Source organism: Mauremys reevesii, linkage group 13 (genome assembly GCF_016161935.1).
Source record: "Mauremys reevesii isolate NIE-2019 linkage group 13, ASM1616193v1, whole genome shotgun sequence".
In the NCBI taxonomy this organism is placed as follows: domain Eukaryota; kingdom Metazoa; phylum Chordata; order Testudines; family Geoemydidae; genus Mauremys; species Mauremys reevesii.
This window is the reverse complement of record NC_052635.1, coordinates 18,811,000-18,838,519: the sequence shown is the minus strand read 5'-3', so window position 1 is coordinate 18,838,519 and position 27,520 is coordinate 18,811,000. Positions and strand designations below refer to the sequence as shown.

Sequence of the window (27,520 nt, the reverse complement as noted above, 5' to 3'; positions counted from 1 at the left end):
AAGTGCTTTGTGACGAAGAGCTCCTATTTAAGAATATTTGAAACATCAACTAAGAAACACTGAAAAATACTGCTTAATGTTCTCTTCAAGATTACAAAAGTATCTGGTAGGGGACAAAGGTAGGCCAAAGAATCATGCACCAACATTTATATAACACTTCCTTATATTGCATTGAAGTTCCCCATCATAATCCAATGTTAGACCAGTTAAGAAGCCATACCATTTTCAGTTCTTTCCCTTTCTTGATGTTTCTTGTGTGATCTGTCTATATGATTCTCTTTGCTTTGCTCTCTAAGGGAAGGTTGGTGAGCCTTTAATGTATTTACTGAGGAAGGAGCGGAAGTTCTTCTCTTTTCTATTTTCTCATCTCTATGTGGCGTAGTCCTTAGGGCTACGTGAAGAGGAGCATCTATAAAGAGAATAAAAACGAGTTGCATGCTTTAATATTTTTGTTTCAAAAGTCTACCTAGAACCATGAAAAGGAGGTACTTGCCAGCAATAATTCTGGCTGTCTCAGTGTATTGCAGCCACAGAGCTACACTGTAGGATTTATATGCCTAGCCATGTGACCACAGAGCTGCTTATAAGCAGCAGTTAACAGTGGTTGGAGGATTATGCATAACAATCAATCACAGCTTTCCATATACAGAGGGTATAAATACATTACCTCCAGAATTACCCAGGCTTTGAAGATGAAAGAAGAAGGGAGGCGAATACGGCTCCGTGGAGGCAACCAATTCAGATACAAGAATTCTTATTGATAAAATTGTATAACACTTCTTCCACAAAGTGCCACTGTAGCAAACTAACAATGACCAGACTGAGGAGTTCTTTTAATTTAATAGTATCTGAAGTACTGCTCTACAAAAGCCGCCCTCTGCCCTCAGTAAAGCATCCAAGAGAATACTGATTCACGAAGATGTGAACCAAAGTTGCATATAGTAGCCCTACAGATTTCAAAGGATACAACTCAAAAAGGGTATAGTGGAACTGGAAAAGTTTCTACACAGGGCAACAAAGATTTTGAAGGGTACAAAATGGCTTCCATACGAGGACAGACGAAAAAGATTAGGGTTCAGGTCAGAAAAAGATGACTGATGGGGGCTATGATAGAGGTCTATAAAATCATTAACTCTGTGGAAAAAGTGAATAGAGAAGAAGAGATTACTCACCGTGGGCAGTAACTTGAGTTCGAGATGAGTGGCTCCACTTCAGGTTGCTCAAACCCCTCTGGCCCATGCATGCACCCTACACTCCTTTGTGCCCGCGCCGAGGCTATAAAAGGCTGCATAGGCAGACTGCCCTCAGTTCCCTCTATACTGCAAAAGCCACAGAGGAAACCCTGAAGCAGAGAGGAAGGAGAGCAGGCAATGGCGCCCTCATAGGGACACACATTTTGAAGAACTCCAGTTACTGCACAAGGTGAGTAACCTCTCGTTCTCCGAGTACTGCGTCTATAGGTGCTCCACTTCAGGTGACTACAGAGCAGCACCCTCAGCTGGAGCAGGGGGTGCTTTGGAGTCAAGTCCGAGACTGAAGACAATACAACAACATTTCCAACAGCAGCATCTGATCTAGAAGTATGGACCACAGCGTAATGCTTGGAAAAGTTATGGAGGTCCAAGTGGCAGCTTTACAGACATGCAGAATAGGAAGAATTCTTGAGTAATGCCACTGTTATAGAAAGAGCTGTTGTGGAATGGGCCAGCATGATAGAATGAGATTGTGTCTGCTGATTCATAACACAATATAATACAATCAGAAATACACCTGGAGAGTCTCTGGGTGGAAATCGCCAAACTGTTAGACCTATCCGCAATAGTTACAAACCGTCAGGGTGATTTCTTAAGACGTAGGCTACAGCTACACTACACACCTTACAACGGCACAGATGAAAAAACAGGAAACATCTGTGAAATGGGTGAACTGCGATACAAAAAAAAAAAAAAAAAAAAAAAAGAATCCTGAAGTTCAAAGGGCGAAAACCAACCCCCGTCAGTTCTAATGACAGAACAGCTGAGAGAGATACCATCCTGAATTTTTTTTTGACAGGTTTCAGAGTAGCAGCCATGTTAGTCTGTATCTGCAAAAAGAACAAGAGTACTTGTGGCACCTTAGAGACTAACAAATTTATTTCAGCTTAAGCTTTCATGAGCTACAGCTCACTTCTTCGGATGCATAGAATGGAACACACAGATAGGACATATTTATACATACAGAGAACATGAAAAGGTGGAAGTATGCATACCAACAGGAAGAGCTGAGATGAGCTATCAGCAGGAGAAAAAAAAACTTTTGAAGTGATAATAGAAGGTGTGAGGAGAACTTAACGTAGGGAAATAGATTCAATTAGTGTAATGACCCAACCATTCCCAGTCTCTGTGTAAACCTAAGTTAATTGTATCTAATTTGCATATTAATTCGAGTTCAGCAATCTCCCGTTTGGAGTCTGTTTTTGAAGTTTTTTTGTTGCAAAATTGCCACCTTCAAGTCTGTCACTGAGTGATTAGAGAGGTTGAAGTGTTCTCCCACTGGTTTTTGAATGTTATGATTCCTGATGTCAGATTTGTGTCCATTTATTCTTTTGCGTAGAGACTGTCCGGTTTGGCCAATGTACATGGCAGAGGGGCATTGCTGGCACATGATGGCATATATCACGTTGGTAGATGTGCAGGTGAACGAGCCCCTGATGGCGTGGCGGATGTGATTAGGTCCTATGATGGTGTCACTTGAATAGATACGTGGACAGAGCTGGCATCGGACTTTGTTGCAAGGAAAAGAAGCCCTCGAGGAATTCCACCGTGTTTTTAACAATTTCCATCCCACTATCAACCTCAGCCTAGACTAATCCACACAAGCGGTCCATTTCCTAGACACTACTGTGCTAATAAGCGATGGTCACATAAACACCACCCTATACCGGAAACCCACTTACCGCTATACTTACCTACATGCCTCCAGCTTCCATCCAGGACATGAGTAGTTAGAGAGGTTGAAGTGTTCTCCCACTGGTTTTTGAATGTTATAATTTCTGCTGCCGTAGAGACAGATCAAGCTACAGTGGGGACTGCATCCAACCAGGCTTGTAGCAATGTTCTAGCCTCATTGATAACAGCCTGAAACAGCTCACACTGATCAACTGGCAGATGCTGAATCCAAGTGTTGAAATTGGCATAATTTGAGTGATTGTTCTTCAATATGACAGCTTGATAATTTACAATCCTAAATCGAGGAGTCACAGATGAGTACGTTTTTCTGTCAAAGAGATCAAGGTGTTTTTGGTCATTATCATATGGCATGGCCTTCGTGTGGCATTGCCTGCCACATTTGTGGCTCATTCACCATCTGCACAACCACAGAGTTTGGTGCTGGATGGGTCTGCAAAAATTCAGAGTCAATAGCTAGGAAGCAATATTTCTTATCGCCCTGTTTATATGCTGGCAGCTTCATTGCAGAGGTCTGCCACATGGATTTGGCAGGATCCAACAGGGCCTCATTAGTAGGCAGGGCGGCTCAGGTAGAGGGAGTCCATTGAAGGATACCCAGAAGCTTATGTTGAAACTTCCTGAGCCCTTCAGAGGGAGCTGTAGGGAATCTGCAATATGCTTAATTAACTTGTGGAGGTGTCTGAAGTCATCAGCCATAACTGATTAGGCAAGCATTACTACCTCATCTGGGGAAGATGAAGAAATATTTGTTTGCAGAGTAGCTTCTTTATCTGCCCTGGCCCCCTGCTCCTCAAATGATTCTTGCACCTGAGGTAGAGGAGGAGGGGAGACACTCCTCTACTTCAACTGTTCCCCACAAGAAAGATTAGGGGCATGAGAAAACTGCTGTCAATATGTAGTTCAGGGATCCCAGTATGGTCACTAGGGATTGGGTGTGTCCAAAAGGCTTGAACCAGATAGGGTGAACACAGGCGCATTTTTGGTGCAACTCTCCCCCCACACACACACACCTTTTCAAAAGCATTAGAAGGGAAAACACTTGTCTGAAAAGTAGGGGAATCTTGGACTGAGACATTCAAATTAGAGGATAATTCCTCCTCATCAACAGGGGCAGCTTCAGCACACTCTGAAAGTCTTGGAGGATCAAGCAGTACTGGGGAAAGGCTCTACCTCGGAGACTGTGCCTGTTTCATTACCAATAACCTTTCAGTACCCATTAATAAGGCTGACTCTGGTTCCTCCAAAACAATAAGTCCTTAAGGAATCTGAACTCCTGAAGTACAGGGTGGATTTGAAGAATGGGGCCCCATTCTGTAGTCAGTACCAAGCGTATGTTATTCCAGCAAGTCCTTTCTCGCCTAAGTATTTGGTACTGATGATGATACCTTGGGAGGGGTTAAGACCCTATGTGAAATGTGGTGTCCTCCCTGTACTGAAGCAGTCTTAGTGGTTGACTCTGATGAAGATGTTACATAAGGAATTGTGGGTCCCCTTCTATTAGAGGTGGAATGCTTCATTTATGCAGTGTCCTGTTTCTACAGTACAGAAGGTCTTGGTATTGAGGCATGCTTGTTGCCCTTTTTCTCAGATGAGTCCAGAGCCATGGACACAGGATTAGTACCAAGTGCATCTGGAGCCTCAGCCATACCCAAAGTGGGATGAGATGACTCCACTGCAGTCTTCCTTTGCAGGGACAGAGGTCTTTTTGGAGGTAGAACTTCTGCAGAGAATGGATCCTCTTTCTATACATCTTTTCTGTGAATTTACCTCATGCAGACACAGGTGAATGTGCCAAAGTTGACAGGGACATGTGTTCACACAGACTTCTGTAGGGGGTGAGGATAGGGAAGAGAGATCTCCTGGCTGGGAACTGAGGGTGAGGGTGGCTGGAGGGAACGCTCCATCATTAAGCATCTCAGTTTTAAAAAACCCAATTTTTCCTTGCCCTGCCTTTAAAAGCACAGCAAATGAACATACAGGATAAGATTATCCCAAGCTACAGATAAAATGAGAATACCCACCGCTGACCAGGAAAGTCTCTCGAGAACCTCCCAAAAGCCCAGAGAGCCTGGCATATCCCAAGGCAACAGTAGCTAGAAGGGCAAGATTCCCACCTCCCTTAAAGGGGAAGGGATTGAGCAAGGCTCCCCCTAAACACCTAAATAAAATACAGCAAATAAAATAAATAACTAAATAATAGAATGAAGAAAGGTAACTAGACTCAACTGTCAACTTCAAATAGTAAGGCACATTAATGCTTGTCTCAGGCCAAGGCAGTTCACCCACGAAGCCTTATACAGCCTTGAAGCATGGCACGAGGAAGCCACATGCACAGGTCGAACAGACACTACTACCAAGAATCTCAGATTAAAAGCATAAGAAGTGTGAGTGCACCTGAAGTGGGGAACCCATAGGAACACCACTTGAGAAGAAGTGTTATTTACTCTCTCTCACAATGCAAAACCAGGAGTCATGGGATGAAATTAATAGGCAGCAGATTTAAGACAAAAGTATTTTTTCCACAAACACAATTAACCTGTGGATCTCATTGTCATGGGATGTGACGACTAGAGGTACTGTATTCAAAAGAGAACTAGATAGCCTCCATGAACTTTAGCCAAGATAGTCAAGGATGCACACCATGCTTGGGGTGACCCTAAACTTCTCATTGCCAGAAACCAGGAGAGGAAAATTGCCCTTCTCTGTTCACTCTCCTGGAAATTCTGCTACTGGCCACTGTTGCAGACAGGATACCAGGCTAGACCGGCCACTGGTCTGACCCAGTATAGCAGTTGTTACTATGTTCTTATTGCAGATATATGCCACTGAAGCTGCTGTGCCCCTAGATGAGTTAGCTTTTAGACATTTAGGTATAGAACACTAATTCATAACATGACCTGTTGCATAGTCTTATCCACTAGCCATCCTTTAGCTGTCTAGCTGTTTTTTGTTTTAATTATAAATGGCACAAATAGTCTGCTTAATTTTCTGAATGGCTTAGTCATGTTTAAGTAACAGATAACCAGCTCTTCCCCTAGTATTATTTTGGGGCTTTGGGAAAGAGACCAGGAGAGATACTGACACACTAAGTACCACCTGGTGATTTTGGACTGTGGTGTCAAGTAGGCTGGCTAGCAGAGCCTGCAACACCAAGACCCTCCTGGACAACGTGGCAGCCAAGAAGAATAAACTTTCACAGAGATCTAAAATCCCCATGGCACAAAGGGGTCATCTATATGCCAAATTCAACTCTCAAGAATCATTAGGCCACTGAGCAGGAAGTAGAAGTTTAAAGTCTTTAAAAATTGTTACACTAGGAGATGAGCAAACTCCATGACTCTTCACATGGACACACTAAACAGACACTGTAGCTAAATAAACAGTAAACAAACATATAGTAGCCAGAGATAGCTGTGAAGACATCAGAAACATGAGAAAAGAAGAAGTCCAAGACAGCAGGAACCACTAAAAAAGCTAACAAACCAACAAACACTGAGTCTAGGACTCTGGCTTGAGCATGCATGTCAAACTGGTTCCATCTGGCAGCACACAAGTTATCTCAGACCTGCTTTGATCTCTACAGAAAAGCACAAAACCCTCTGCTCTAGAAACCTAGCAGCTGTGGTGAAAGGTGCAGGGACTGACAGCCTTGACGTTCCACCCTGGCATTCTACTGTGACAAGACTTGACTCAAGGAAGACTGATTGTCCAATCTCTGTCAGGGCCAAAAGATCTGAGAATCAGGTTTCCCATGGCCAGGTTGGTGGCACTAGAATCACCACTGCTCTGTCTTACTGAATCTTTGTCAGTACTCTGGAAAGAAGGGAAATGAAGGATAGGCTTGAAAGAGTTCTTTCCCTCGGTAGCCTATTTTTGAGCCGAACCTTGGACACTTTCTGATTTGTAGCAAAGAAAGTCAAATATCAGAAGGGTTGCTGAGTTTCGTCTCAAGTTGTATGCAGTGTTGTTGTAGCCCTGTTGGTCACAGGATATTGGAGAGACATGGATATTAGAAATGTACTCTTAGTGCAGTTCCCAGATCCGAAGTAGAGCTCTGTATAAGTCTCTCTCATCAACGGAAGTTGAGGTAATAACTTTTATTGAACTATCTACCTATATTATTAATAATGCATCAGGTGGATTGTCAGTTACACAGAGGTAACTGAATTCCCCTTATTTGTTCAGGTAATACATTGCAAACACACTGTCTGAACATTTGCATTGTCTGCCCTCTGATGCGTGAAAGAAGGAATGTGAGAACCAGCCTGATGAGCCTCAGTTCTAGCTAGTTTACATGGAGTCTCTTCTCCGGAGGTCTCCAAAGATCATAGACAGTGAAAATTTCCCAGATACGTTGTCCCAACCCACAGATTGTAGGCATCCATGCCTATCATTTTAGAACCAGGGTGTGAAAAGCGAATCTCCTTTCAAGATGCTCTCTAGCAGCGTCAACCCCAGTAGAAAATTTTTGACTGGCTTTCAGCAGATGGGAGAGATCATCAACAAATGCAAAATGCGAGTGACTAATCCTTGTGGAGGCTTTATCCATAACCTTCCAAAAGTGTGTCTTGTGGGAGGATGGTAAATATGCATCCACTATCAGACCCAATGTTTTGTGAACAAGTATAAACATACTTCCTTATTTACTTTCTCCACATCAGATTTTATAGCTGTCTATCATATCCCCTCTTAGTTGTCTCTTTTCTAAGATGAAAGTCCCAGTCTTTTTAATCTCTCCTCATATGGAAGCTATTCTGTATCCCTAATCATTTTTGTTGCCTTTTTCTGTACCTTTCCAATTCCAATATATCTATTTTGAGATGGGGTGACCATATCTGCATGCAGTATTCAAGACATGGGTGTACTATGGATTTATATAGAGGCAATAGGATATTTTCTGTCTTATTATCTTTCCCTTTCTTGATGATTCCCAAGATTCTGTTTGCTTTTTTGACTGCTGCTGCACATTGGGTGGATGTTTTCAGAGAACTATCCACAATGACTCCAAGATCTTTTTCTTTCTCCTCCAAATTATTTTGAATAAACTCTCCTTATAGCTCACAGATCACACCTACATCTTCTTTCATCTCCACAAGGTTGAGCGAGTGGAGAATCAGAAAGAAACTTCCTTCCACTTCAACCTGAAGCTAGTGGCAGATCACCAATGCAGCTGCACCAACACAGATACTATGCAAGGATGAAGTGAATCTGTATAGAGTAAACTCACTGGTCACAAATACCCCACAAAAATTGCCTCTGTATTGTTCCGCAGCATGCAGAGATTGAGTTCCCCTAAATGGTCTTTTTGTGGCCTGCTTCTCCCAATATGGCAGAATTACAGCAGTTTTGCTTTTTAAAAAACAAAAACAAAAAACTCCCAAAAATGGGCTTTTGTGCCTGAAAAGCATGTGAGAAGAACTGAATAAAGATTAAAAAACCTCTGAATGAAAAACGGTCTGTTTTGTCAGCTTAATTCAATAAAGCAATACCAGAAGCCCTTAAAAGGCTACGAGTTCCTGCACTGCAATACAGAAACTTCAAAATATAAATCACTAAAAATACAGTTGGTCCAAATGAGTTTTTCCAAAACTGCATAGCACTCAACATGAAAAAAAAATCTTTAGTAGCAGACAAATTAAGACAGAAAATGAAAAAGGAGCTTGAAAGTTTGTAATGCAAAGCACAAAATATGGCAATATAAGAAGCTGAAATGCAGGATGAGTAAGCCTCAGAATGTATCCTATTATTTTAAAATAACACTTTATTTTTATATTATTTCTGGTATCAGGGCAGCTATCACAGAAAGGATTTAAAACAGCTTGCGTTAAAATAAATTTGTCCTTTTGCTCAGAGGTATAAATTCTAGTTCAGATCAAACTATGCGGCAGCACTGAAGTTTTCATTCCTCGGGCATTTGGATACACAAGACATGGCCTTTACTTTCCCTCAAGAATAACATGAGAGGACATCAAGTTCTCAGAGGCTGGGATGACCAAGGCGGAACCAAGTGATATTACAAAAAGCAGACTAGAATTTCTATAGATCAAATTATTAAAAGAACTAGAAATGCAGCTCAGAACCAGATCATATAAAGTAGGAACAATCACAGACACAGACAAGACAGGAAGGAGAAGCAGCCCATCTCGATCATTCTCTTAAGCATTAGCAGTTCTTCACAATATTTTTTCTGCCAATACTTATTTAGCTTGATTTAAATGTTATGTATAGTAAAACTATAGCCGGTAGTTACCTTTAAATGCATTCCCCACTAACTCATTTAAGAAAAATTCTGCCTACGCTTTTAGTCCAATTTTTTAAATTTTGCTTTTGGGGGGGAGGGGAGGGGGAGAAATGGTAAAACTACTTGGAATGTAGAATTTTTAGTTTTGTAGGATATTAAAAACTACTTTCAGGTAGGTAAGTGGTATATGAACAGGAAAGGCAGCCTCTCAAATGAGGAACCATTGTCTTTGCAAGGATATACATTAAGATAAACTAGAGATCATAGTAGGGGGTGTGTTTAAAGCTATATACATCTTGCTTTAATTCTGGCTTAAAATAACTAGCTGCTACTTTTTAATTAGTTACACAAAAATTTTGCAAGCTATATTATTTAAATGTATACAATAATTATTTATACAAAATGTTAATGCAACATTAAAGTTTGAGATTTTAAACTAAGAAAAGCCAAGAAATTGAGAATGTAGGTAAACACTATAGTCTTGTCTTTACCCCTATACACTAATGTGGCACAAGAAGATATATTTTGAAAAAATTATTTTACAAATATGGGCTAAGAGCAGAAGAAAATCCATAAAAACATGTTTAAATGGAACTACAATACAGAAAAAAAAAAAGTCCACTAAGTAAGAATATCTGTTCCAAACAACAAGGTTGTAAGATACAAGAATATAGAATAGAAACCTAAAGTATTACTCTGGTATTACATAAGACACTAGGAAGATTTTATCTAGAATATCATGCATAACTCTAGTGAGCACAGTGCTGAAGGAAGGCACAGCAAACAACAAAAATGTAAAGCAGAAGACAACCAATAAGATTCCGTTTTCATGGGTACAGGTGGGTGTCACCTAATGAGAATCCTGCATTTTCCCATGCCCTTCTGATTTTCCCCCTCTTCTACTCAAGTAAATTATACAAAATTCTTTCACAAAAACTCAACTCCTATACCTGTAGTCATGCATTACAGGATTCTTGTCAGAGTTCCACCAGCAGCTTAAACTGCTTGCTTTTAAGTTGCTGGTGGAACTCTAACAAGAATCACAGAAATCACAAGTGAGATTGGGCTTTTAGTTACTTTTATCCCTTCTTCTGAATGAGGAGAGTGAAAGAGTGAGAAAGAAATGAGTTAGATGTTTAGATTGGTTGATGAAAGAACTTCTCGTCCTTTCCTCTTCTGAGAGTATTGTTTGGGGAAGGACATTGCCAAGCAAAAATAAAGTGAAAGATTCCAGTATTTCAGGTGAATTTTTTCTCTTTTTTCTTTTTTAGTTAAACACACAAAGGTTTAATAGTGGAAAAAATTGCTGAAGGGGAGCAAAAGAAGCTGCTAGGATAAATCAGTTCATTAAGTAACTTGGTCAGTTTCTGGAAGAGGGAATCAGCTCAGAGTTTTATCATATTCTCTAATCTCGAAATATTGTTACATTATACCATTTGTATTTATGTTTCTAAATAAGATTTCTCAATTCAGGGAGATGCATAGAAGAATAAGATGATGAACCCAAAGGACCCTTCTTTACCTAATATCTATCATGTAACCGAAATGTTTTCCACTAATTTTTCTTTTCATTCTAGATACTAGAATGCTCCTTAGAAATGAAGAGATAGCCAACATACTTACACAATGAACCAGATGTAGTCCGCCTTCTGTTTAAACTTCTTTGTTTGGCTTTTTCAGAAGCCAAAAAACCTCTTGTTTGAATATTTCTTTGTACTGGACTCTGCTGGGGTTCTGGTGCCTTCACTCCATGAAAATATTTCATATGATAATGTAGCAACTTGGCTTTGCGGAATGATTTTGAACAGTCCAAGAGCTTGCATCTAAACTTGTGATCTTGGTCAACAGTTGCAGCTTTTGAAGCAATAAAATCATGTGTTCTCTTAAAAGTTTTTGTTACTGTAAGGACAAAACAAATAAGAATCCCCCATGCTTTTGCTATATTTATCATATGATTCTCTAAACTTACAAAAATTAAGAAACTAACGTATTTAAACATAAAATACCACATTAGCTATGAAACAAGAAGTATTGTTGCTATTAGCGGCTTTTGAGATCAACAGCCTAGACAGGGACTAACCTGAGACTGTTTTCCTTACTGTGGTTTGATGTAACTACTACTAAAATCTCCATAAAAATGTTTATTAGCCAATTGCTATTGTTATAGGGAACATAATATAATATATTAGAGACTTTGCTTAACTGAGCTGACTTGGTCCAATGGCAGATATCACTGAAGCCTGTAGCACAACAGTAGTACAGTGATGCTGTCCTCTATGGAAGCAGCATGAACACTACATGTTTCACTTAAAACAATAATAGCACATTCTATCAAGTTTTTTTAAATATTAGTATCTTATATTAGCGCACTGGTCAAGAGAAACATTTTTTGCTTACTAACATATAACTGATTGTGCATCAGGATTTCCTGATGTTAGATCCAACTATAAATATCTGTTAAAGTTAAGAGCTGCAGAGTGCTGCTACAGTGAGGGAAAAGTCAGAGTTGTCCTTCAGGTAAATTAGATTTATTAACAAAAGAATTTTAAAAATTGCACACAGTAAACGTGAAGGCATGACATTAAGCAAAGGCATACTTAGGATGAATTTCAAGAAACATTTCCTACTCAGAGATATATTAGACTACTTATTAGTTTCTCAATAGCGCTGCTGGAAAAAAAAATTTGTTCAAGTCTTCAAACTGGCCTGGAATAAGGATTAGAGACTATAGTCTACAGAACATTGCTACTAAATAGATTTATTCCCATCTTTTCTAAGGTTCCAAACATTTTCACTTATGTTTTTGATGGGAATTACTGTATTCTTGAAAGAAACATTTTGATGAACCAAAAAAAAAACCCCCCAAAAAACAAAAACAGTCTGAACTTCCTGTGTTGCTGACAACTATACCTAAAAAAATGGTTCAAAATGGGAAGAGTACCAGAAAATTGGAGAAATGCCAACATAGCACAATTTAAAAAAAGAGAAGAATGATCCCAGCAATAACCATCACATAAATCTAACTTGCATCACTAGTAAGATAAATCACTAAATATCTAGAGGCTAATGGAATAATATGAAAAATAACATTTATAGAAGAATAATTTTTTCTAGGGACAATGTTGTGGGTTTTTGTTTTTTTAAACAGAAGTGCAAAGTAAGTGAATAAAGGCTCTGTAGTTCATGTTGTGTATTTAGATTTTAGTAAATCATTTGGATAAAACAAATACTTTATCACAAAAAACTCTACAAAAGGCTATTAAATCATGGTATCTCGAGTTAGGGGAGGGGAAAGTATCTAGTAGAAGGACCCAGAGCTAGCAAGTTCAATGAACTGGAAATGCAAGTAAGCAGCCTGTATATGGGGAAAAAAAATCACATTAAATTGGGAGGAGCTGAGAACACCAACAAGGACACAGAATTAATACAAAGGGACCATGAGAGCTAACAAATGTGGTCAGAAAAGAGTGGGGGAAATAATCTGAAAAAAGTGACAGCAGTCACTTGGAGGGAGGAAGCTGGGAAGCAGTACTGCCAAGATGAGCTAGGCATCAGAAAAAATAGGAATTTTGATAAATATTTTTAATACGAGATAACAAAAATAAACCAATGCAATTTAGGGCTAAAATACACAGAGGCATCATGGAGCAGGAAAGTAAATTGTCCTGGTGCGACTGTATCTGAAATGCATTCACAGTTTTGGGTACTACTCTGTCTGAAAGAAACTGACAAATCTGAAGGAGTTCAAAGAGAAAAGCAACAGAAGTACTCAATAGTGCTAGACAGACTGATTCCTGGGGAAAGTTGGAGAGCTTATACATACGCAGCAGGTTGCCTAAGAGAAAAGTGGAGACATTTAACAATCTACATTTATTTACTGGGAGTGAACAACAAGAACGAAGAGGAACTTTTTTAGGGTTGTACGTGGGGGAAATAGCAAGGAGAAAGGGGAAGAAAAAATTAAGAAAGGCAAAATTTAGGCCTGATATAAGTAAGAATTTCCTGACAGTGAGTGATTTCAAATCATTTTGATAATTTTAACAAACCTAAACAGGGCCATGCTATTGGGATGGCAAAATTTGCCAACCCCAAAACCTCAAATATTGTATTAATAAAGAATGAAACATATAACTGAAGTGGAAGAAAATTTGATTCAATTTAGAAGTAACATGAAGATGGGAAAACATCATTCAATTGCAGCAAGGAGTACCAATAGCATCTCAGGCTTCAACAAAAGAAATATGAAGATGACAAGGAAAACTATTGTACAATTGTCTTGATTAGACCCCGTCAGGAGTCCTGTATCCAAGCTTGGTGTATCTTTCTTCCACAGAGATGTACAAATTCTTGCAAAGGTACAGAGAATAGCTTCTAACTGATCTGATAAACTGAAGTTTGGAGAAGAGGAGGCAACAGAGGAATTGAGGATGGGCTGGAAACAGGAGAGAGAAAGGAAGGGAGAGCTTACTGCAAACTTTTGTACTGGTGACCCCTTTCACAGAGCAAGCCCCCTTATAAATTAAAAATACTTTTAAAATATATTTAACACCATTATAAATGCTGGAGGTAAAGCGGGGTTTGGGTAGAGACTGACAGCTCATGACCCCGCACATAACAACCTCATGACCCCCTGAGGGGACCCGACCCCCAGTTAGAGAACTGCTGGCTTACTGCAATGGGCACAAAGGAATCTATTCAAACTCTAGGGCAACAATAGGAAATACACAGACATCCTGAATTTCGAACTACAAAGTTTAGGTTACCACCACATAGAGGCATCTTTCCCCCTCTTCATACGATAATGCCCACACAGAATTCTCTGCTCATGGGAATTAATATAAACTTGGTGTGTGACTGTTCTACCCAGGAAGACCTTGGGAAGAAATTGTACCCCAAGGAAACACAATCTCTCCCAAGCTTGATGGTAGTAAAGGAACGTGTACAGAGGTGGAAGGGGGAAGCTCCTCCTCTCCCACAACAGCCTGGGAAAAAGTGGACCTTGACTACTGTGATTCTTGGTCACATGCACTAAATATTAACAGAATTACCCAATTTGGGGACAGTAAGGTACTTTTTACTGAGGACATACCGGCAATGAACTTTCAGAGGTTCCACCTTTTTCTGGAGCATATGGGGCGGGGGGGAGAGAGAGTTGGAGGCAGAATGAACTCAATATTGCAAACAAGCAATTTCCTGTGAATACTGAGGTATATCACTGTGAGCCCTCTATGTATTCCACCATTTAATTTTGGGGTTCTTATGACCTAGAATGCTGAAAGAGAAAATTACTTATAATTCTGGCCTTCTGCCCCAGGTCACCAATCCATATATCATACGTATCTTAAACCTCTGGCTTGTGAGGGATCTTATTTGATTTAGAACTTTCAGCTTAGCTGTTAGGGTAATAACCAATAGCGGGCACAAGCTAAAGCATGCAGACTTCCTGAGAGTCAGTAACTGTTTATCCTTAAATTACTTTTCATACAAATAGGAGAAAGATAATCAACTCTTTGGAACTCTACCTCTCACCCACCCACTGACCATTCAATCTACAGCTTCATGTATCTTCAGAGGACAAAACCTTCAGTTACATGGGTTATTCTGTTTATTCTTTTAAAATTGGTATGACACAGCTTTCTTCTACTCCTCTGGAACTTTCCCAGTTTTCAAAACTGAGGCCATGTCTGCACTAGAGTTTTGTTGACAAAAGTTATCCCACTTTAATTAAACTGCTGTTGCATGTCCACACTGCGCTCCTTGTGTCCGCAGAGCATATCTACACTAGCAGCTCTTGCATTGACACAGAACAGTGCACTGTGGGTAGCTATCCCACTGCACAACTGGCTGCAGGACGCTTTGGGAAGGCTTTGTAATGTCTCATGGGGGCAGGTACAGCTCACAGAGCTCTTCACACTGAGAAATGTCAAAGCTTCCCAGAGCTTTGAAAGTGGAGAGGTGCATGCCTGTGGTGAAGCCAAGTTCTAAATAGAGAGCAGAGCAGGCATGGTGAGCATTGTGGGATACTGGCAGAGGCCAGTTATGTCAACATAATGAATGGTGACTGATGCTTTGTCATTTTAACTTTGCCGCAAAAAGCTTTATGCCTCTTGGCAAGCTGGTTTTCTTTTGCCACCAAAAGTAGTTTTGTAGTGTGTACACCTCCACTGTTTTGCTGGCAAAAGCTGCCTTTTACCAACAAAACTCTGTAGCATAGACAAGGCCTTATTAAAAATTAAGCCTGTGAAACCAGGATTTGAAAACTACTCTGATCGCATTACTTACGTATTGTACCTCTTTCTAGCACCTTCAATGTTTCCAGAACCATTGCACTAAAGATGTTGCTGTCTGGAGTAAAAATGTCGAAGTCCTCAATTTAGTGAGCTCTTCTCAGTTCACAAAGCTCTGAGCAGCCTTTGGGCATACAAGATTACTTAACCCATTGCAAACAGCACCCGAGTCACCAATTACATCTGAAGTTATGAGAGTAATGAGAGCCACATAGCCCATACATTTGCTTCACCTGTGCAAACATTAAAACGATAGAGGAACTGGAATACACAGAACACAATGAAAGATTTAACATGCAAGCACAGAGTGTACAACCAGTGCAAACTTCAACACATGCTTCAGAGCTAGGGAGATGAAGCAATTTAAAGCCTCCCCCTTCAGATCAAGAGGTGGATTCAGCCCTTCAACTCTAAAAGTGGAACTTTGAAGATATTCAAATGGATCTCTTGGACCTACATCTAATGACCTGTCAAAATGCCAGTCTCCAGTGCAGAGCTGTTGGCTTAGGCAAAAGCTTTGTTTGACTACTCTTTTCTAGAGCAGCCAGGTGGCATGATGCTTGCCCGTATTCACTGGCTTGAGTTGACAACTTTTATGGTGCCTTGGGAGGAATCGTGACCCATGCAGCTGCAGGATATGCAGCAGTACTGTCAACTGGAGACAAACATTTTCTGCATTTGAAGGGACTAGGCTGCTTCTCCATACCTGAAAACCCAGGATGAAATGACTAAAAAGTTTAGAAAAAGTGGTCACAAGTCCTATGTAGACTGAATCCTTGATGCATGTCCGAACTAGCACACTTCAAGCATAATCTTAGAAAACAACACTAGGAACTTCACAGCAGAATCACGGAAAGCATAGGAGGCATTTTTAAAATCAGAAACCAACTTTTAAGTATCAAACATGCCCATGAGGAGCCAAGCACCAAGAGTAGCTGTGGAGTGATTTTGAGCCTGTTCACAGACAGAAGAGAAAACAGGTACTACCTGTCAGAACAGTTGATGAGCAGTCTGGCTCACATCCTGTTAGTTGGAATGCCTCTTGACTGAGTTAATTCCCATCAACCATTCAGTCACCCCACAGAAGCATTAGATCCACAGGGTGGAAATCTACTGTACCAGTAATATTTAATCTTTTTTCCTCATCATTTTTTAAGAATTCAAATACAGTAGCAGAATATGACTGTTATCCTTTAAAATTTGGACTAATTTTATATATACGTAACAGCCACATGCAACACTATCAGTACCGCCCCAGCCTCTAGGAGAGAGTGAACCTCCTTTTCTAGGAGATGCTCATGAGAAAGGTCCCTGAAGAGGGACGGGGAAGGGGCGTCGGGGGTAGGCAGAGAGGAAAAATGTAGTGTGCACCTGCTTCGCACCGTGCGTAACACCCAACGGTCCAACGTAATGCTGGACCACGCACAGGAGAAGCGGGACGGGCGGTTGAGGAAACAAGGGGATGGATCCAGTAGTTGATCTGATACGCTGTCCTCGAGCGCACCTTCAAAAGCCTGGCTTAGAGCCTGGCTGAGATTTATGTTGGCCTGGACTCTGGCCCAGCCTATTGGAGTTATTGTTATTATTGCGCCGCCTCCTGTTGTCTCCCTCTCGCCTGCGGTAGGGCTCCTGTCGAGGACGAGGCTGGTACTGGCGCTGGGGAGGAGGTTGTGGCTTAAATGACTTCCTCTGAGTCACCAGGGTATGCATACTGAGTGACTTGAGTGTAGCTCTAGAGTCCATGAAGAGTTCGGACTCTTCGAAGGGAAGGTCCTGGAGCGAATTCTGGACCTCCGGTGGGAGACCTGACTCCTGAAGCCATGCTGAGCGCCGCATGACCACGCCCGATGAGACTGTCCTGGCTGCCGCGTCCGCTGAGTTCAAGGACGCTTGGAGGGAGGTTTTCACTAGGGCCTTGCCTTCCTCCACCAGGGCCGTGAACTCCTGCTGGGAGCTCTGTGGGAGGTTGTCCCTAAACTTCCCCACTGCCACCCAGGAGTTGAAGTTATGCCTGCTGAGGATCGCCTGCTGGTTAGCAATCCTCAACTGAAGGCCCCCTGACGAATACACCTTCCTGCCAAACAGGTCTAGGCATTTTGCCTCCTTGGCCTTGGGGGCCGGGGCCTGTTGCCCATGGTGCTCTCTCTCATTTACCACCGAGACTACCAGGGAACATGGGCTCGGGTGGCAGAACAAGAAGTCGTATCCTTTTGATGGGGCGAAGTACTTGCGCTCCACACCCTTGGCTGTTGGTGCGCTGCATGCCGGGGTCTGCCATATAGTCGTGTAATTAGACTGAATGGTCTTAATGAGCGGGAGTGCTATTCTGGATGGACCTTCTGGGCTCAGAATGTCCACAATGGGGTCCTCCTGCTCAACCGTCTCCTCGGCTTGCAACCCCAAGTTATGGGCCACCTTACGTAGCAGCTCTTGGTGGGCTTTATGGTCTATTGGTGGAGGTCCTGTTACTGCCGTGCCTGCTACCACTTCACCCGGGGATGACAAGGAAGTTAGCAGTTGCTCAGCTTCCTCCGGCTGGTCCCCCTCCCTCAAAGGAAGGGTTTCTGGCTCGGGCCGGTGGCCATGGGGCGGCACCGGGCACAGTGCTGGGCTCTCTGGTCTCTCGCTCGGCGAGGCTGCGAGTGGCTTGGACATCGTAGCTTCCCTTACAGAAGGCCGTCGGTGTGGGGACCAGGACTGCTGTACCGAGTAACTGGCCCTGGAGGGAGCACCTTGACACTGGTGGTAGGCCCAAGGGGTCCAGAAGGGCCAGTGCCCTGGCAGTCCCCACTGGGGTTACCACCCAGTTTGTTGATCCCTGCTGTCCGGAGCCCGTTGCGGGTAGCTGTATCGGTCCGAGTCAGTGCTGGACTCCGGCAACACCGACCGCGAGGGCCACAGCGGTGCTGTCGATCTGTGTCGGCGGGAAGCTGACGATTGGCTTCTTGCTGATCGGTAGTGGGACCGGTACCAACGATCCCGAGACTGGGACCGGGACATTCTGGGAGCCCTCGGTGACTCCCAGCTCATCTCCTCCTGGTGCTGGTCCTGGGGGAGCACCGGGGAGCGCTGCGTCTCCTGCATTAACCCCACGCGTTGACTCGCCTCTGGCACCGAGACTTCCCTCAGAGTCAAGGGTAACTGGGAGTCTACCGACTCTGAGCTCGACCGGGACCAATGCCAGGAGCGGTGCCGGGATGGTGACCTCGAGGGGTGCACCATTGCCGGCTTTCCCTTCGACAGCATCCTGGGTCCGGGTGCCAGAGACTTCTCCCTGGCCGGGAGGGGGCTCACCTTCAACAATCCGATGAGGTCTTTTGCAGCCTCAAAGGCGTCAGGCGTGGAGGGCTGATCTATTACGCCCCCGAGCCCTTCGTCCGCACTGAGTTCACTTCTGGCTGGACTCGCCAGTGCCACCGGTGCTGAAGTTGGTGCAGTGTCCATCCCCCTCTTACGAATACCTGGGGCCTGATATGGCGCTGGTCTCCTTTGCAGGGAGCGTCCGCCCCCTTCCTTTGATTTTGCCTTGGGCCACATCAGGGAAGATGAGCGGTGCCAGGGCCTACTATGGTGTCCTGAGGCCGACGGCTTATGGTGCTTGGCCGGTACCAGGTCTCTTAACGATTCCGGGGCGCTCCACACCGAGGAGGCTGGGGCTGGCATCGGGCATTCCGGGCCTGATGGCTGCAGCATGGCCTCCATCAACAACTGCTTTAAGCGAAAGTCTCTCTTTCTTCATTCTCGGCTTAAAAGCCTTGCAGATCTTACACTTCTCTTTTTGGTGAGCTTACCCCAGGCAACGTAGACAAGAGTTGTGGGGGTCACTAACCGGGGTCACCCTGGGCCTGCGGCATGCCCCGCGACCTGGGGCGGGTGCTGGAATCCTCCAAGCACCTAATCTATTAGTGTCCAACAACAATTAAATGCTAACTAACTGATAATAGCTATGTACTTCTAAGGCTAAGGGATTGCTTCTCCTTCGAGAGCAAGAGGTTGTTCGAGCGCCGCCACGGACGGTAAGAAGGAACTGGAGGGGATCAGGCCAGCAGAGGTATATATACACACGGTGCAGTGGCGCCACTGTGGTGGGGGCCCCGCCGGGAGCCGCTAAGGGAAAAAGTTTCCGATGCTCGTGCACGCAGCGCGCGCACACTTAATGTGGAATGGACGTGAACAAGCACTCAAAGAAACAACTAATTTGTAGCTACTTTGTTTTCAAATATACACCTCTACCCCGATATAACGCGACCCGATATAACACGGTAAAGCAGCGCTCCAGGGGAGCGGGGCTGTGCATTCCGGCGGATCAAAGCAAGTTTGATATAACGCGGTTTCACTTATAAAACGGTTAAGATTTTTTGGCTCCTAAGGACAGCATTATATCGTGATAGAGGTGTATTTATTTGTAGTCTAAGTCTCTACACATTTCTATTACTAATTTCGGATCAAATGTTATTTTAAAAAGCATTTCAATTTATAATTATTTGGAATCTAACATTTTTAAACTACTTAACTTTGCATTCTAAATGAATATATAAAGGTTACATCCCTTTTCCAGCTTTTTATTAAAATTAACTGCTAATCCAAATGTTTTACAACCTTTCCCTGTTATAGATTCCAAGGCCAAATGGGACAGTTGTGATAATCTAATCTGGCCTGCTGTATAATACAGGGCAGAGATCTTCTCCAAAATAATTCCTAGAACAGATCCTTTAGAAAAAGCATCTAATCTCGGGTTAAAAATTGTCACTAATGGAGAATCCACCACAAAACCTGGATAAATTGTTTCAATTATTAATTAATTACTCTCACTGTTAAAAATTAACACCTTATTTCCAGTCTGAATATGTCTAGCCTCAACTTCCAACCACTGGATCATGTTTTACCTTTCTCTGCTAGACTGAAGAGTCCACTATTAAATATTTGTTCCCCATGTAGATATTTATAGACTAATCAAGTCACCCGGTAACCTTCTCTTTGTTAAACTAAGTAGATTGAGCTCCTTGAGACTACTGCTATAAGGCATGTTTTCTAATCTTGAATCATTCTCATGGCTCTTCTCTGAACCCTCTCCAATTTATCAACATCCTTCTTGAACTATGGGCACAAGAAAGGGATACAATATTCCAGCAGTGGTTGCCCCAGTGCCAAATACAGAGGCAAAATAAGCTCTCTACACCTATTCAAGATTCCCCTGTTTATGCATCCCAGGATCACACTCACTCTATTTGGCCACAGCATCACACTGGGCTCTTATGCTGATTATTCACCACGACTGCCAAATCTTTTTCAGAGTCACTGCTTCCCAGGATTGAGTCCCCCAACCTGTAAGTATGGCCTACATTCCTTGTTCCTTGGCGTATACATTTAAATGTTGCCATATTAAAAACACATGATTTACTTGCACCCAGTTTATCAAGTGACCCAGATTACTCTGGATCAGTGACTTATCCTGTTCATTATTTACTAGTCCCCCAATGTGTGTGTCATCTGCGCCCTTTATCAGTGATCATTTTATATTTTTTCCCAGGTCATTGATTAAAAAAAAAAAAAATGTTAAATAGCATAAGGCCAAGAACCAATTCCAACAGGACTGCAAACACACCTGCTCAATGACAATTCCCTATTTATAATTACATTTTGAGACCTATATGTTAGCCTGTTTTTAATCCATTTAATGTGTACCATGTTAATTTTATATAATTCCAGTTTTCTTTTTGTTTTTTAATCAAAATGCCATGTGTTACCAAGTCAAATTCATAGTATATCAACATTAGCAGCTTTTTTTTTTTTTTGATGATAATTGCAAGTTTGGTTGATAAAGGTATCTAGTTAATGTGACAGGATGTGTTTTTCATAAACCTATGTTGATTTGCATTAATTACATTACCCTGCCTTTAACCCTTTTGCTAAAGTCACTGGTTCTATTAAATTATACAATATAATTTAAGTATTATACATATGAGAATGCCATAATCCAAAAACATATGATTATTATATGGAGGCATCAACTGCAGCTCCATAGTTAAGGCTGAGTTTGCACTTAAAGTTCAACCACTTTATGTATGAAGAATAGAGCATATTGTACCCACTGAAATCACAGTATTTGCAGAATTAATCTTCTAAGAATTTACAGGTAAATCTATTAACTAATTTATAAAAATTAATTTAAAAAGGGGTCCTTTAAGAAACTGAATTCTCTGTGTCAAATAAGATCATTCAGGATTTATAAATTTTAATGTATTGTTTATCAACAGACATTCGCAGAGAGATGAACACTGAGTGGATCTGGTGTGACAGGTAGGATTTTTCCATTCCATTATTTTTTATAACAAAAAAAACAGGAGTACTTGTGGCACCTTAAAGACTAACAAATTTATTTTAGCATGAGCTTTCGTGAGCTGCAGCTCACTTCTTCGGATGCATCCGAAGAGAAGTGAGCTGCAGCTCACGAAAGCTCATGCTAAAATAAATTTGTTAGTCTTTAAGGTGCCACAAGCACTCCTGTTTTTTTTGCGGATACAGACTAACACTGCTGCTACTCTGAAACCTTTTATAACAAAGTTTGTCAAAGGCTGAAGATTACTAATCTCCTTCAGGGATACACAATAAAAATTGTTCTCTTTCAAAATGGCCATGATCAACCACTGCTTTGAACAGGACTGAGGCCACAGGATACCCTTAGTAAAGATGGCCACCACGGAATCCACCTGTTCCTAACAGTGTTTGTAGGGCCATCTTCCCTGAAGGGTGTTTGGCTTCATTGCCACTGTGAACAATGGGAAACAGGGACCATCCTAGCTGAGGATCGATTGAGAACAGTGGAAAATGGCAGTCATTTTGAAAGAGGGCACTTCAGGAGTAGCTTTGGCACAAAATCTCCTTCAGAGAATTCCTGAAGAAACTTGGTTATGAAGAACAGCTGCAAAAGATGACCCTTAATCCCCAAAATGTTTTTTAAAAATCTACTTGTTGCATTAGATCTACTTAACAGAGATGGAAGGACAGGGACTGTGAGCATGTGTACAAAGGGATGCAGAAGGGCAAGAGGGAGAGGGAATCAAGTGTGTATAATCTACTACTCTAACAATGTCAAGCAGCTGTATACCCAGTGTAACTGCTCAATATGCTCTGGCTGCTTTACACTAGTTCAGAATGGCATACACTAGCAAGAATGGATGAATCAAGTCTTAAGTGTTAATTTGCAAAATTTCCTATCTTCAAATAACTGGAATTTTCACAGCATGACATTCTCTTGGGGCTTCTAATTTACTGTTTATGTATAAAATTCTAATAATTATAAAATATATAACAATGGAAATCCCACACAGCTATGTTAAAATGTTAAGATTTTGTTAAGATCGAAAATATGTATTGTTATGTTTAGGGTAAAGAAACATTAAAGAGATGTCAATTATCCCCACAAAGAATTATAACCCTAGAAAATTCAAAGTTAAGGTTAACTTAAGGAAATCCATACATGTTACAGTGTGGAAATGCACAGTTAGGATACCCCAACAACCTTAACTCTCCCCTACAGAGATTAAAAAGGGGGGAAATATATAGAAGAAATGAATATCACTTTAAACATCAGTTTAATCTTATTTGGGACCACAAAACACAACTATATTAATCAAGATTGTATGGTTATTGCATATATGAGACTGTGAAGTTACCCTACCTTTCACATAGCTAAAACCCAATAATTTGAAATGCAAAATTACCACTGTGTTTGCAGAAAATTGTTCATAACCACCCCAAAGTTAACCTATGATAGCAAAACTCAGAGCATCAGAACTCAAAGTATGTATTTTTCCTTTATCCAGCATTCATCCAAATGCTTCCCCCATCTCCCCCACCCCACCCTTTTTTTTTTTTTGTAAATTATCACGTAATAGAGAAATGTTTGAAAAGAAAAAAAAAGGTGCCTAGTGCCAGTGTTCTGTCATAAATACACAAAAATAAAAAGAAGGCATCACATTTTAGATTTGTTAAATCTAAATCTGAACCTGTAACAGAAGGCTCTTGGGTTTCAGTAGATGTAAAGGAGAGCTCGTGGTCATCAACTTTTTCTTCCTTTAAACTGCTGTTCACATCAAGCGGTGTGGTCTGTGATACATCTCCAGAAGATTGAGGTGCTTGTTCACAGGCGTTTTGGTCAAACTCAATAGGAATTTCTAACGGAACTATAAGAAAAAGAAAAAAGGAGTTTATGGGAGCAAAATACACAAAAACAAAAACCAGATAGCCAAAGTACTGGAAAAGACTTAAGGCAAAAGAAGATGCATTTGTCTCACCATTTTCTGTTTTAAGCGGATAATAGAAATGTGTGAAACAAAACCTCCACTCCCTTCCCTCTTAGTGTTTGAATATCACATCCAGGCATTCTTTTTAGCGTATGCACAATGTGGCATGTAAACAGTATTCATCACTGAATTTGGTCCACTGGTTGGATCAGTAGCTTCCCTGGCTTGGGTAGGTTCTGATGGGGAATGTGACATTAATGCCATTCCATGCCCCTCATCAAATCCAGTGATTCCAGCAGACCACACAGCCCGATTGGGTTTAATAGGCTGGACTTCCTGAGAAAGTTGGGGAGAGAATGGAGACGCTCTATCAAGGTATTTATACCTTATACACTGTCAATTAATCGTAGTGTCATTTTGTTTGGTGTTCGTTCAGGGCCCAACAATGGGGTGCTAGTTTATGACAGGGGGGTTCCTAGGGTGCAATAGTAATTAACTAATTAGTAAGTGAATAAATAAATATGGTTCAACTAGTTCCAACAGGAATCCCTTAAACCTTAGAGAAATGGTTACTCTGGATTATCTAGGCAATCTGTCCCCAGTTCAAGTGAATTCTAATGCATCAACTGCACATAAAAGCTAAACATGAAATCAACTTTATCAATCTTCTTTGCAAGTGGAAGTCATTTAAACTTCATCTTAGTAATTAGTTATAACACAACTAAACAACTCTCCTTCATAATGACCCAAGAGCATACCATTACAACAAAGTACTTACGTTCCTCAGGTTCCTTTGGAATAGATGCTGGATCTTTCAAAGGTCCAATTTCAGCAAAAGTTGTTGTAGCAAGATCTGTATTTATTATCTCAGGACTACCATTGGATAACAGCCTTGATGATCGTCTCCTAATTTGGTCTCTTTCATTGCTGTCTGGACAGTTTTTCAACTTTTCCTGAGCTAAACAGCATAATACATTTAATTTCATTGTGCAATACGCTGTCAATCATGAAAACGTTGAAGCTTGACAATGAAGTACTACTGGTTATGTGGTTAACACCTGCAGACCACTTATGCCTCTACCTCCAATAATTGGCGTTCTGATTATTAAACAGGTAAGTAACTTCCCATTCTCCTTTGAGCGATTGTCCATATGCATATTCTACTGCTGACGACTCCTAAGCAGTGATCTTATGTAATGTAGGTGGGAGCTTGAAGTCTTTTGGAGAATAAAGATTGCAGCACTCTCCTCAATTAAGTGATGGCAACTAGAAACAGTTTTCATTTACATATGTAAGAGGGAACCTTTTGGTAACTGTTCAAAGGGTGCTCTCATTAAAGCCAAGAGAGCTAGACTCAGAGCCCATGGAGCAACAGGGTCCTTGACCAATAAGAAATCTTAATCAGGCCTTTGAGGAACTTGATCACAATTGGTTAGGAGAAGGTTGTACGGCTGTGTATAGGTGCATGATGGGCTGAGATCACTACCAAGTGTACTTTGATTGAATTAAAGGATAAATTACTTTGTTTTCTCGCCAGTGCATAATTCAGAATTCAAGATATCAAGCAGTGATGGACTGCCACTGGCAGAAGTGAGAAAGCCTGGTCCATTTCTCCAGGTAAGTTTCCCTCATAATGTCTTTTAGGACTTGAGCACTGACACACGCGCACACACACACCCCCTCTTCTACTACAGTGTCTTACTTTAACAGATGGTCTTGGATTTACATTTAGATTAATTTAGTAACAACAAAAAATGTAATATACTGATCTCTCAGATAACTGGTATTTTTATGTACACAAGTGGTCTAAAATTCAGATGAAATATTGGTAAATACCAAATAATAGCTTTTGTAAAACCTGAGATTTTTCTGGTTAAAAATGGTAAAACACAAAAACTAAGGGCCTTGTTGGTACAGCAGTGTCTGTTGAGATTGCCCACTAAAGTATTCTGTAGATCAGGTAGATGTATGAGCGAAAGAGAAACACAATGTGTGATGCACTAGTTCCATAGTCTGATGGCTTCCTGGCAGAGCTGGTAGGATCTTACCCCACCCTGCCTGTTGATGTAGAACGTGGTGGTCGTATTGTCCTCTATTACCTGGACTAATCACCCTGTCATGTACAGAAGGACTCGCAAGCCATGCATCCAGCTCAGCATTCCAAGAGACTGATATAGTTTCTTGCCTCTCTGGGTCCAGAGAGAAGCAAGAATGTATATCAATATCTTGGAAAGGTTTCTCATGTGTGCTCCCCATGCCTTAAGCAAAGTGTCTACAGCTATAATCCTGGATCAGAGGGGAGGCTGGGAGGAGATCCAATACAGGCATTCACAGGATTCTTCCAGGACAGACTGTACTACAATACTGGGATGGGGGAGGGGGGGGGGGGAAGAAAGGGGGGCATATCCAAGTGATGCCTGGAAGGGCGTACGCTAGCCTGAACCAGACCTGAATGCAGTAGAGGTGAAGTCTAGCACATGGCATCATAAAAAGGTACAGGAGACCATGTGTCCCAACATGGCAAAGCACATTCTTATTTATGTGGGTTTGGTTCTAGCTGCAGCATAAGGGATGACAGGGTCTTGAATCTGTCCTGGAGAAGATAAGCCACTGATTTGGTGGAGTCTAGAATTGCTCCAAATAACTTTATATTTTAGAGAGGAGGCAAGCGGGATTTCTGCATGTTGACTCTCAGTCCTATCTAAGTTGTGGAACAGATGGGGCATCAGGTGGATGGATTATGAGACCTGTTAAGGAAGATCTGCTTCATATCAGACAGCTGTCAGGGTATGGGTATATGAAAATGTTCTGTCTTTCTTAGATATGGTGCTACTACTATTGCAAGCACCTTGGTAAATATGTTCAGTGAAGCCTGGAGTCCAAAGGGTATAATGTAGTATTGTTTGCAGTCATCACCCACCATTAACAGTAGGTACTTCCTTCAAACGGGATACCTACTGTTGTCTACACCTCACAGGGGATGCCTCCTGAAAACAGGACAAATGCCATCATGATAATTACCACTGATCTGGTAGCAGTGTCTGCTGCATCCAGAGCTGCTTGTAGGCTCACCTTAGCCACAAGGTCATCTTCTGAGATTCTTCCAAAATTCTCCCCCTCAGGTCTGAGGGAAGTTTGTCACAAAGGCCTGTATTCTTTCATAATTCCTGAAGTCACAGCAGTCCAGCAGGACTTGGTAAATGCTAATCCTTAATGGAAGGCTCACCAATGAGTACACTTTTCAACTCAATAAATCTAGTTTCTCTGGATCTTTGTCTCTGGGTGTTGATTTATACTGATGGGATTTTTCATTGGCCTTCATTACGAACAATAAAGGTGACATCAGAAGTACATGAGAGAACTGAGCCCCTTTGGGTGGAACCTGATATTTTGTCCCTTTTACAAGAGGTAGGAGCTACTATAGATTGGTGTTTTTGACACAACACTTTCACTGGGTCCAATCACCAGAATGGCAATTTTTCCTGGTGTGAAGGACTGGGGTATATACACCAATTTGTAGGTCTGCTCCTGAATTTCTTCCATGGGGATTTGCAGAGTCTGCACAATCTTCTTAGGTTGTTCTTGGAACCCCCAAAAGTCATCAAATTTGAGAGAGAATCTGTGGGACAACAGCTTCATCAGGGATGATGACGACGGTACCACCAGAGCCAGTATATCACCTGGTAATGAGACCTAATCCAAATCCTCCTCTTATTCTGGTGGTGGGTAGGGAGATGCTGGCTCTGGCACACCTTATGATGCCATGGTTGGTGGAAGTAATTTTGCAGATTGCTGGAG

At 41.7% G+C, this 27,520-nt stretch overlaps 1 protein-coding gene across 11 annotated transcripts in view; it reads right to left on the bottom strand.

Moving 5' to 3' along the window:
- PHF20 (PHD finger protein 20) overlaps positions 1–27,520 on the bottom strand; it is a 167,206-nt gene that overhangs the window by 76,182 nt on the left and 63,504 nt on the right. For 9 of the 11 annotated variants that reach the window (XR_005587655.1, XM_039497710.1, XM_039497702.1 and 6 more), the window contains 4 exons: positions 24,501–24,680; positions 23,486–23,662; positions 10,813–11,088; positions 221–409 (listed from right to left, as the gene is read on the bottom strand). Coding sequence is in view for 10 of the 11 variants with exons in the window: in XM_039497710.1 (XP_039353644.1) it covers positions 221–409; positions 10,813–11,088; positions 23,486–23,662; positions 24,501–24,680 (822 nt within the window). In the remaining variant the exon portion in view is untranslated. The remainder of the gene's footprint in view (positions 1–220; positions 410–10,812; positions 11,089–23,485; positions 23,663–24,500; positions 24,681–27,520) is intronic. The other 2 variants (XM_039497709.1, XM_039497711.1) reach the window with 2 other exon arrangements.